Source organism: Juglans regia, chromosome 7 (genome assembly GCF_001411555.2).
Source record: "Juglans regia cultivar Chandler chromosome 7, Walnut 2.0, whole genome shotgun sequence".
Classification (NCBI taxonomy): domain Eukaryota; kingdom Viridiplantae; phylum Streptophyta; class Magnoliopsida; order Fagales; family Juglandaceae; genus Juglans; species Juglans regia.
The window spans coordinates 9,517,314-9,529,291 of NC_049907.1; the positions used below are offsets into that span (position 1 = coordinate 9,517,314).

At 35.7% G+C, this 11,978-nt stretch overlaps 2 protein-coding genes and 1 non-coding gene across 4 annotated transcripts; 2 read left to right on the forward strand and 1 right to left on the reverse strand.

Moving 5' to 3' along the window:
* The first annotated feature begins 653 nt into the window (after positions 1 to 653).
* Positions 654 to 7,375, forward strand: LOC108996475 (putative glucose-6-phosphate 1-epimerase). 2 transcript variants are annotated; one of them, XM_018972409.2, is made up of 8 exons: positions 654 to 1,719; positions 1,897 to 1,971; positions 3,322 to 3,378; positions 3,455 to 3,618; positions 4,502 to 4,636; positions 4,906 to 5,008; positions 6,540 to 6,642; positions 6,901 to 7,375. In XM_018972409.2, exons 1-8 carry the CDS (start codon positions 1,609 to 1,611, stop codon positions 7,092 to 7,094), a joined length of 942 nt encoding a protein of 313 aa, XP_018827954.1. In that variant the 5' UTR covers positions 654 to 1,608; the 3' UTR covers positions 7,095 to 7,375. The 2 variants fall into 2 exon arrangements, with proteins under 2 accessions (XP_018827954.1, XP_018827955.1); XM_018972410.2 differs by having other exon boundaries at positions 656 to 1,719; positions 6,543 to 6,642.
* A 116-nt stretch (positions 7,376 to 7,491) lies between these two features.
* On the reverse strand, positions 7,492 to 7,563 carry TRNAM-CAU. The gene has a single exon. It is a non-coding gene; the product is annotated as a tRNA-Met (tRNA).
* Positions 7,564 to 8,309: 746 nt separating this feature from the next.
* LOC108998374 lies at positions 8,310 to 9,602 on the forward strand. Its single transcript, XM_035691405.1, has one exon. It carries the CDS (start codon positions 8,310 to 8,312, stop codon positions 9,600 to 9,602), a length of 1,293 nt encoding a protein of 430 aa, XP_035547298.1.
* The last annotated feature ends 2,376 nt before the right edge of the window (positions 9,603 to 11,978 follow it).

Consider the following 11,978-nt stretch of genomic DNA (forward strand, 5'->3'; position numbering starts at 1 on the left):
TACATAATTCATATAAAGAGCTCATTTAATTTTAATTTTAAATTTTTTGTATAGTTGGACTGAAAATGCACATTAAATGGTAGTTTTAGACTTTTTTTATAATTGGCCTATTTTTCACTGACCCGGACTTAATTGGACCGAATTGATAGATAATTGGCCATTAGACATAATCGGTCCGATCTTGGGCCGAAAAATGGTAGGCCGAAATTTTAGATTCGGTTTAAAAATTTTCTCATAAACCGACTGGACTGAACCGATTACGTTCCTAATAATATTTTTCCAAAAGAAATTGATTTTTTTCGAAGGCAAATATTTGAACATTTTTTAAAGTTTAAAAGGCCCGTATCTAATTCAAAACTTAAAAATGTAAGAAGGATAACTATTTAAAATCTTGAGAGTCGTGTAATTGTCCTTTCTATTTTTTCTTTTTTTGTCTCTTTCATGATCTGCCTTCATTGTCTGACTCCGCCGCAGGCTGTTCTGTGAAAGTTGGTGAGTCGAATGGATGGCTTCTCCTTCGCAAGACGCATTTTATACAGGGAAGTTGTGTACGCCTACCACATCTACAATGAAACACACCGTATCATTTTACGCTTGCGCAACTTTCTGCACCAACTCACCTACATTTATCATTTTCCCATTTTATAAGGGAAATAGAACACCAGAAAAGAAAAAAAGTTGTCTAAATCCAACTTCAAAATATTTGACTGTTTGTACAACTTTCATGTACTTCTCGTTTCTCCACGTCCTAGATCTCTCCAAATGTCAGATAAAAGCAAAACTGCTTCTTGCTACTTGTCATTTTATACGGGTTTTTCTCTTTATTTTATTCAGTTGCGTCTCCTTCAACAATCTTGCGTCCTAGTCCTGACCCTTCATTTTGTTTTTGGTTTTGGTTGCTTCAAGTTCTAGTTTCAGTCACCAAACACTGATTTACAAATTCTCAGGAGAAGCTGCTTGAACATTCCAAAAAGCTTGGCCATGTATCGTTAGTATTTTTTTGTTTCTCCAAGTTATTGAGTGGGCATTGCTTTTCTATCAGATTTGAACATTTTACATACCACAGAGATTTCTTTAAGGGTTTTATTGATAGGGTTGTTATATCGTAAGTCGGAATGCAATTTCTTGGAATTGGGTTATTTTAGTTGAAGGGAAAGCATCTTCATAAAAGTCAAGGCTTTTTAATTTTGAAGTAATTTTTTTTAGAAAGCTATTTTGAAGTAAATTTGATTGAACGGTTTTCCGTTATTTTCGTGGACCAAATCGTTTTCTACTCGGTGGCCAAATGTTCCAGTTTTAGAGTTCCTGAACTTGTATGTAAGGTTTGAGTGGCATTTTTCTTAGGTATTCGCGTCCTGGGGTGGTCGGGGATTTCGGTTTTTTAGATCTGAGGGAAAGTGACAACGAGAGATTAGGAATCTAAATGTGTAATTGGGTTTTGCTTCGAGTCATGAGAACATTGGTGTGGGGCGAAGTTCAGATGCTCAACTTTTAAAAGCCATTTTTTATGTACGGAGTGTTGCAGTTTTAGCTTAGAAGTCGTTTGGGGGGTGGTCAGAAATTCTTATTGTGAGAGGGAAGATTAGCATTTTCGCCTGTTTTTGAAAAATGGGGCATTCTGCAGCGATCTGGGATTATAAGGCAGCAGTCGAAATTACAAAGGACTGGAATGGGATCGATCAGGCTGTGCTTGGGAATCCTCAAGGAGCTTCAGCACGGGTAAGAACCTCCTCGTTTACTACTCCTGAATGAATCTGTTGAAGCAGGGAATTGTGTACTAAATTGCAAATCTATACATAATAGACAAACTCATTCTCTTTGGCATATTAGCTTTTGAATAATTGTGGGAAAGTGCTGGTATAGAGATTTTGAGTGATTTTTCTGTTGATGATATAGGTAAGCTTGCATGGAGGACAGGTAACTTCTTGGAGGAATGAGCATGGGGAAGAACTCCTATTCACAAGTAGTAAGGTGGGGTTGTGTAATCCTATCTTCTTATATCATGTGGTCCTCCAATTCTTTGATCTTATTGTTGTCCCATGATTCTTGTTCGCCTCGTGGCTTAACTCATCTCTGGACCTATAAATGAAGTAAATATTGTTGGGTTTCAATTAAAAAAATAATATGATGTGCTTATTTGGTACGACTCAAAGTATTCTAGATTTTTGTCAAAACAAATGCTACTGTAGAACAATAAATATTATATTAATTTTTGGTAATTTATGTAACTGACTGAGCAGGTATATATTTGATAGTGCTTTTAGATTGAAATAGATAAGTTTAACCATATCTATAATATATATAGTTTTCGAAGCAAGATTCCATTTTTGTTAAGCCACATCATTAATTCATCGTTAGATGATCGTAAATTTGGTCATTTAAGCTTAAAATAATTGGAAAGTTTATAAATATTCGATGTTTCATTGTCGTCCTTGTGTACTTTTCCTTCTTTCCTATATATCAATTTATTACAATTAGTAATCAAAGAAGACAGCATTCAAAGTTTTTCACAATCAGATTATAAATAGAATAAACAACTTGAAAAAGAAAATTGAAAGTTCATGTCAATAAATATTCTACGGACCATTTTCTTCCTTATGTAACACTTTGTCTTCTTTCCTATATATCTAATTTATTTACAATTAGGAATTGACATTCAAAGAATTTCACAATCAGATATAAAAATAATTAACAGTTAACAATTCTCCACGAGCGGATGCTCAACTAGTTTATTCTAAATGCTTAAAAGAAAGACAATGGTCAGATTTGTCTAATTAAATGTTTGCATTTTTGAGTAATGGAGCCAACTATCCAATGGCCTATTGGCTGAGTGGCACTACCCCAGGTCCTTAGGGACCTTGGAATCAATGGTTGGTGGTTCTTGAACCCTCGACTACTAGGGCTGTTTTTCCTTAAAAATTGCCTATAAAAAAAAAAAAGAAGGTAATGGTGGCAACTATAGACATAATTAAATGTCTGTTGTTCAAGGACATTTGGATGGTGCTTACCTAGGACCATTGGAAGATTCTGATACATTGAATAACTACTGCTTTTTTTTTTTTGACCAAGCAACTTGTTATTATACCCGGATAGTTCACCTTGTCTTTTTGATGGTTGATGAAATACAGTTGTAAGACTGATTTCATTTTTGGCTTTTACATTTGATTGCATTTGCTGCTACACAGAGATGTCATGGACATAGACACTCCGCCAACTTTATAGAACTAATATAGATAATTATATTTTGTTTCAATCGAACAAAGAAATTTTACCTGCTAGATATACAAAGATAATTAATTTCTGTATACTATAAAAATGCAGGCCATTTTTAAGCCCCCAAAAGCTATGCGGGGAGGAATACCCATTTGCTTCCCTCAGGTACTTATTATATTTGTCTACAAGCTTGACTTTGAAGTCCTCTTTACGAATGCATCTCATTTTAATCTTTTTGTAGTTTGGAAACTGCGGATCACTAGAACAACATGGATTTGCGAGGAACAAGATTTGGATGGTTGATGATAATCCTCCGCCTTTGCACCCAAATGATTCCCAAGGGAAAGCCTTCATTGACCTACTACTTAAACCATCGGAAGATGACCTAAAGTTCTGGCCCCATAGGTATGTGCTTGACTCTGCTATAATAATGGAAATTGCTACAACCCGTGGGTAGCCCAAGTGGTAAGAGCAAACTTGTGTGCATAAGCCCCGTGTCAAAGGTTCGATTCCCCCTGGGATCAAATTGCGATTTAAGTGGGAGGTCATGGCTGTGGGTTGCTGTGCTAGTCTCCTTGGGGGTTTAGGTTCCATTGGTGAGTTCTAAGGGCTCTGCCATGGGGTGGTTCCCCCGTCTTAAAAAAATAATGAAAATTGCTAGTGGTAATATTTACCAAGTTAAGTTTACACCATCAATTTTGTTGCGGATAGAAAATAGAATAGATTAAATACGAGGTCTTTTTTGGTGTGCATGATTATGGACTTGATTTTTACTGAAGCTGAGAGGCACTACTAGTTAGCCTGAAAAGAAATGGTAGATAAAATATTAGCAAAAATTGAGAGGAAACCTCAAGTTTTAAAATTTATGTCGTCGTTAAAATGTGGAGATTGGTTTAAAAGAGAACTACTACAGACACAGAGACCACACAAAATTAAACCTACAAACTGATATGGTTTTATGACATCATTTAGATCTATTTTACAATAAAAATAACTTTACAATCTGACGCATCATATCAAGTCACGTCAGTTTGTGAGTTTACTTTTGTATAATCCTTTTGTGGCTAAAGTATTTCTCGGTTTAAAATTGTAATCCTCTTTTGATTGCATGGCTGATGAGATCCTGGGATTTCTTTGTCTATCCTGGGGGAGGTAATAGGGTTAACAGATTTACACTCACATCTTTTGCAGAGCACATGACAGCATAGGCTCACCATCTTTATCTGTTGTATCAGGGGATGATGTGATGCAAACTGAATATTATTATTATTTTTCTATTCCTTTCCAGCTTTGAGTTTCGTCTTAGGGTGTCTCTAGCAACAAATGCAGATCTGATGCTGATATCACGGATTAGAAATGTCAATGGAAAGCCGTTTAGTTTCTCGTTTGCCTATCATACATACTTGTCAGTTTCTGACATAAGGTATTGAGTATTTACCTTTTCAACTTTTCAATTACAAAATAAAAATGAAAAAGAAAATGAAAAGCATGCTTTCCATTTTACGTATATAGTGTAAATTACAATTGTGCTGAATGATTTTGCTACTCCAGATTGTGTCTATCTTTTTTCCTTTCGGTCAGATTGTGACTATCTACTAGTAAAGGCAATACAAATTTTCTGCTTCTGTAGTATGGATATCTTTGTTTTGGATGTGTAACATGCACTCATATGAACGTAAATGTTGTCCACAGTGAAATAAGAATAGAAGGTCTGGAGACACTTGACTATCTGGACAATCTTTGCCGAAGAGAACGTTTTACTGAACAAGGAGATGCCGTAACTTTTGAAGCTGAGGTAAATTCCCTTCAGTGTTTATTAGTAATTTAACATGCTAGAAGTTGTATGCTGGGAAACTCTAGATCTAGATAATGGAGTGAAATTTCTAAAACAGGACAATTGAAAAGTCTTTTCTACATCGTATCAAGATTAGGGGTGTAAACCGGTCAGTCCGGTCCGTTCGGTCCATCACCGGACCGGACCGAACACCCCATAGGGACCGGACTGGACCGGTAGTTATCGGTCCGGTCCGGTCGGTCCATTCAATCCGGCATATATATTTTTTTTAAATCAATTAATAAAAAAAATTTATTTAAAATACTAAATTAAATTAAGTGACTTATTAATATGGATTAGGTAATAAACTCAATAAAAAAATATTTGTTATGGTCAATGATAATAAATTAAATGAAAATTACATTATTAATTTATATAATTACTATATAATTAACTAATTGATATTATATATTAGTTAATTCATAGAATATTAACAAGTGTTAATAACATATTTAAAATTTTATATTGTTAATATTGATAAGTTAGATTAAGATATATATAAAATATTGTTAATTTATAGAATATTAACAATTATTAATAACATATTTAAAATTTTATATTGTTAATTGTATAATTATTATATAAATAATATATATAATATTTATTTATTTTTTTTTAATTTTTTATTCGGTCGGTCCGGTCCGGTTCGGTCCGAGAAATCTCCACCCGGGACCGGACCGAAGACCGAAACTTTCTTATTTATTGGACCGAAACCGACCATGCATTTGGTCGGTCCGGTCCGGTCCGGACCGAACCGGCCGGTCCGGTCAGTTTCTCCAGTCCGGACCGACCGGTTTACATCCCTAATCAAGATGTTAGTTTCTTCCACAAGGCATCAAAATTGCACCAGTACTTCCCTCGTCAAACTCAATGTGCATGTGTGTGCTTCTCCCCTGAAACTTCGAATGAAAATAAAGGTGTGGTTAGTGACAGTTTAAAATTGACTACACAGCGATAACTTCTTTTCTCAGACCAACAAAAGTAAATAAAATCGATGGTTGATATTGATATATTCATGCGGCGTTATCAATCTTCTTTTAAATTATCGACAGATAAAAAATTTCCAGGGAAATTATAGAAATATTCCTGGGATATAACTCCTTAGCAATCTTATTTTAAATGGTATTCGGTCATGTCACGTGGCCTTTACTTTAAGTGACTTTTAGTGTTACATTTAAGAGTAATGCTACTATGCTCCCTAATTTATGCCACTCACTTTGTCCTCTTGATGTGGGGTTGTCATGTGGCTTACTAAAAAAATTAAAAAGAATTTAAAAATATATATTCAAAACAAAATGGTGTCCGAAAACACAAAAAGAGAGACTAAAATTCTAGATTTCCTCTACCTTTTTATGTTTGCATTTTTAATTTTTTTAATAAGCCATGTGGCACCATATTGTGTTACCACATCAAGATGGCAAAGTGAGTGATATAAATTAAGGAGTATAATAACATTACTCTGCATTTAATCATTGAGCATATTCTTTCCTAGCAGGTGGATCGAGTTTATCTTGGTTCTCCTAATGTAATCGCCGTCCTTGATCATGAAAAAAAGCGGACATACTTGATAAGAAAGGAAGGACTGCCAGATGCTGGTAAGCTGTCATACATTTGCAGAAGTAGAAACATCAGGTGCAAATTCCTGAGTATTTTAAGACAAACTACGTAATAAAGGGAAATGATTTTAGGACTATATACATGTTTACTTGGGTATGAGTGGACGAACTCGATTCCCATGCATGCACGATGCTATCAAACATCTAGAATGGTTAACGTTCTCCTCATTATGATGCTTGATTTTTTTTATGGTGTTTGACCTTCTGTCTATTGATCAATTTCTTTTCTTATAACAGTAGTGTGGAATCCATGGGAGAAGAAATCAAAATCCATGGTAGATTTTGGTGACGAGGAATACAAACAGATGCTTTGTGTGGATGGGGCAGCAATCGAGAAACCTATCACTTTGAAGCCGGGGGAGGAATGGACGGGGCGATTGCAGCTCTCGGTTGTGCCATCGAGTTTCTGCAGTGACCAACTCCATCTTTAGGAGGAGCGGTTTGGGATGAATGGTACGAAGTTTCAAGAGCATGCGGACGATAATATACATGGTTCTTTTGTTCTTTCTTCACCTTTTCAGTTGGAAGCTTAGTTGAAATGTTACATAACTAGCTTCAAGTTGTAGAGAGTTTAGAACATCCCCGTACCAGTTAAGTACTACGTTGAAGGAATGAAAGCATAGACAAAACTGTAATTTCTCATACTATGATAATGTATCGGGAAAACCTATGTTTTTAATGGAATGCCTGGCCCCGGGAACGTGGATATGAATTGACATCTTTTTTCTGGTTGTGAAACAAAAAGGGCAAAGCAAAACGAAGGAATTAAGTATCGAACTGCAGGGTCAAAATAGACGCAGAAAAGGCTCACGGAAGCAACTCTTAAGATATCAGAGCCAGGTTTCGATCCTGGGACCTGTGGGTTATGGGCCCACCACGCTTCCGCTGCGCCACTCTGATTGGTGATATACGTTGTCTTTAAATTATATTTATTCCTAGAATAAGTGTCGCTGACTTTATTTTTCCTTCTTTTTCAATGCCTTGAGTCTTATAGCGTGGATTTATATCAGCTGAATCTAATATAATAAGAAAAACTCTATTTAGAAGTCCATGTGCAGACCCTCAAATTTAATTAAATATGACAAGGATTTGATTTGGTAGGGAAATTTGAAATTAAAATCTCTCGTAAATCAAGTCTTAGTCAATAAAATAATGACTTTGCTTTGCACATTGACTTCTAAGAGCACTGGCATTGGATTCATCAAATTCATCTTCAAAATTTGATGAAAAGTACATGTTTTTCATATATCTAAAATCTCCTTATCCATAACTCCACATTGGATTAGCCATTAGATTCATCAAAATAATAATATAATATTATTTTTTTAATAATATTATTTTTTATAATAAATTTTATAATTACACTAATATATGTTAATTAATAATTTAATTTGATACTTAAATTATTATTAATTGTATTAATTTTTTTTCTCAACCTAATTATCTAACAAACACATTTTAACAACCATTCTTCTACCCAACAAGTAGATGGTGCCAACCATTCTTCTTTTACCAATTTTTTTAGTTACAACTAATAGTCTCTGATTAAGCTGTATAAATAGATCCATCCTCTCATTACTTCCCACTCATCAAAAACCAATATTTCTTCTTTCATTCCATCAAATACACAATTCTCCCAATTCCCTATGGATCCCTTTGAGAGTATTGATCATATAGAAGATGAAGATTATTTTGATCACGAGGAGTATATGATACAAGCAATGGCCCTACATAGACAACAACATGCAGTCGAGGGAGCATCTGCTTCACGTCGTCGTAATTCTCAACCTCGTATGTTCATCCGACGTAATCCATTGGAAGGTCATGAGCGCCTTTGGAATGATTACTTTGCTGAGCCGTCAATATATCCGCCAAACGTATTTAGGAGGAGGTTTCGAATGCATCGTAATCTTTTTTTACGCATACATTCTGCAGTTGAAGCTCACGATGATTATTTTGTCCAAAAAAGAGACGCTAGTGGGAGACTTGGATTGTCCTCCCTTCAAAAGATAACTGCAGCAATTAGGATGCTTGCATATGGGGTTACGGCAGATCTTATGGACGAGTATGTAAGAATTGGAGAAAGCACCGCACGGTTGAGTATGAAGAAATTTGTAAAGGCGATCGTGTCAATTTTTGGGGGTGAGTACTTGAGGTCTCCAACCAATAGTGATATAGCGAGGTTACTAGAAGTCGGACAAAACCGTGGGTTTCCAGGAATGTTGGGTAGCATTGATTGCATGCACTGGAAATGGAAGAACTGTCCTAGTGCTTGGAAAGGTATGTACTCTGGTCACGTAAATGAACCAACTATTATTTTGGAGGCTGTTGCATCTTATGATCTTTGGATATGGCATGCTTTTTTTGGTTTGCCTGGGTCTCATAATGACATCAATGTACTCGATCGATCTTCTGTTTTTGCCACGTTGGCCGAAGGTCATGCTCCTCCGTGCAACTACACAATCAATGGTCACGAATACACAATGGGATATTATCTTGCTGATGGTATATATCCTTCATGGGCAACATTAGTGAAGACAATTCCTGCTCCACATGGAAAAAAGAAAAAACATTTTGCTGCTTGTCAGGAGTCTGCAAGGAAAGATGTGGAGCGAGCCTTCGGAGTACTCCAAGCTAGATTTGCAATTGTGCGTGGACCTGCTAGGTATTTTCAGCCCCGAGTTCTAAAAGACATTATATACACATGCATTATCTTGCACAATATGATCGTTGAAGATGAGCGTCATCAATATCTCGGGGCTGACCAGTTTATTTACGAATCCAATGATGATACTCCACATGAGCCAATTTCACGCGATAATATACCTGAATTCATGGAATTCATTGCGCAACATCATCGAATCAGAGATAGAGGCACTCATTCTCAACTCCAAGCTGACCTTATCGAGCATTTATGGAATTTGCATGGCCGCTCATAATTTACGAGTTATGAAGTTTATTGCCGTTTATTGTCGAGTACCCGTAGAATATGCATGGAGTTCACTGTTGTTGTTTATGATTATTAAATAAGTTTATTAGTTATGATGTGTCGTTGTTTATTATTTTAAAGCTTTTTATTGGAATATTGTTTTAAAGCTTTTTGGAATATGAATGTCATTTGGAATATTGCAAATTCATATTCATGCTTAAAAAAAATATATAAAAGACAATGCAATCATTTTGTAGTTGCATTGTTTATTTTTAATTTTATCATTGTTGCATTGTTTATTTTATCATTTTAAAAATGAATTCTGCATTGTTTATTTGGGTGTTAAAAGCTGTTTCTGTGCAAATGAGACATTGAATTTATCGTTTTTTCTCATTTACCTGCCTTTCGGCCAGACTGACACTTTCAAGTTGTTGTATAATAGTTGGTCCCCTGATGTCTTAATTCCAACTCGCTGAACTATATCAACTGTGATTCATGTGAACTAGTACAAGTGTATCAGATTTGTGAGGAACCTGAAAAAACATTTGGGGTATTTTGGAGAGTAATCTGAGAAAGAAATTGAATGAATCGTCAAATACCTATGTCATTAATCAAATGGTTCCTGAATCATATTGGTCCTACCTAAAGTAATCAAAAGATCCATGACCATTACTGATCTCAGTATCAAAACATGACAATTTCACCAGGGTTTTGGTTGTCTTGTAGTTTTAATAGATAAATCAATAGCAGAGAGATATTTAGTTGGGAAGTACTGTGGATATAAACTCACTTGACCATCTTGCCATTGTAAATTCATGACATCTAGAATGTCCATATCAACAAAATAAATTCTCCAAAATCAACAACATCAACTAACATTCAAGATACTGCTGGCTGTCCATATCAACAAAATAAATTCTCCAAAATCAACAAAATCAACTAACATTCAAGATACTGCTGGCTGTCCATATCAACAAAATAAATTCCCTAAATACAACAAAATAAACTAACATGAGCCAAGAGACTGCTGGCTGTCCATATCAACAAGAATAAATTCTCTAACATCAACAACATCAACTAACATTCAAGATACTGCTGGCTGTCCATATCAACAAGAATAAATTCTCTAACATCAACAACATCAACTAACATTCAAGATACTGCTGGCTGTCCATATCAAGTTTATAAATTCCCTAAATACAACAAAATAAACTAACATGAGCCAAGAGACTGCTGGCTGTCCATATCAAGTTTATAAATTCCCTAAATACAACAAAATAAACTAACATGAGCCAAGAGACTGCTGGCTGTCCATATCAACAAAATAAAGTCTCTAATCCACAACAACATCAACTAACATGAGCCAATTTCAAGTGGCTGTCCAACCTCAACAAAATAAAGTCTCTAATCCACAAAAACATTCAAGATACTGCTGGCTGTCCATATCAACTAACTGTCCAGTCATCTATTTAAAACAAAACTAACATTCAGTTGTACTAGTGGCTGCCCAGCCACATGTTTTGGATATACATGTGGCTGCCCAGCCACTAAATACTGGAATTTTGGGTTGTAAATGAACCAACAGTTACACACCTCCATGAGGTATGGATGGAGATGTGTCGAATGTACCTTCGGAATTATTTAAAGAGTCCTCATAAATTTTCTTCTGAATATTCAGGAAATAGGCTTGTTGCATGACGGTCATATTAGAAAGATCCTTACTCATGATCTCCGCCTCGAACTTCCTCTTATCAAGTTCTAGTTGTGCACTTCTCACTTCATCAGCCTTCGTCACCCATGCTCTCCTCTCTCCCATGAACAGTCGCCTATCAGCGGTCATTTTTTCTAGCGCACCGTTGAAGTCAACATCACATGCTTCCTGAGCCTTCCGCTTCCTTAAGTTATTCTTCTCAAGTTTTTTGCCTGGAGGCCTCTCAACATTCTCCTCCACAACGTCATCGGGAACTTCAAAAGACTGCTCATTGGCTGGACGTTTATCGGGTGGTTTTCTCATTGTATTCAGCATGTTCATGTGTTGCTGCCATTTGGGTTGGTGTCTCAATTGACACCAACAATGCTCCACTGTGAAATTCCCCTTCTCTATCTCTTTGTACATTATTTTAGCTTTTTCAATCTGAAAAATTGAAGGAATATTGCCAAAAAAATAAATAATCGATAAAAAAATACATTATTTAAAGGAAAATGGTACATACCTTGTCTTGCTCGGTTGCACCACTTGGGTGCAATGACTCTACTTGCGCTAGAAATGCACAAAACTTGTTTGTGCATTTCTGGATCATGGACCAACGATTGATCAATGACCCTATCGAACGATTTGCAGTATTTGGTTTTTTATACTCGTGATAAAACTCAGAAATTCTCTCCC

Coding starts and splice junctions, on each gene's coding strand:
- LOC108996475 (XM_018972409.2), top strand. CDS start 1,609: ATGGGGCATTCTGCAGCGATCTGGGATTATAAGGCAGCAGTCGAAATT. Junction 1,720..1,896: donor CTCAAGGAGCTTCAGCACGG/GTAAGAACCTCC, acceptor TTGATGATATAG/GTAAGCTTGCATGGAGGACA. Junction 3,379..3,454: donor TACCCATTTGCTTCCCTCAG/GTACTTATTATA, acceptor ATCTTTTTGTAG/TTTGGAAACTGCGGATCACT.
- LOC108998374 (XM_035691405.1), top strand. CDS start 8,310: ATGGATCCCTTTGAGAGTATTGATCATATAGAAGATGAAGATTATTTT.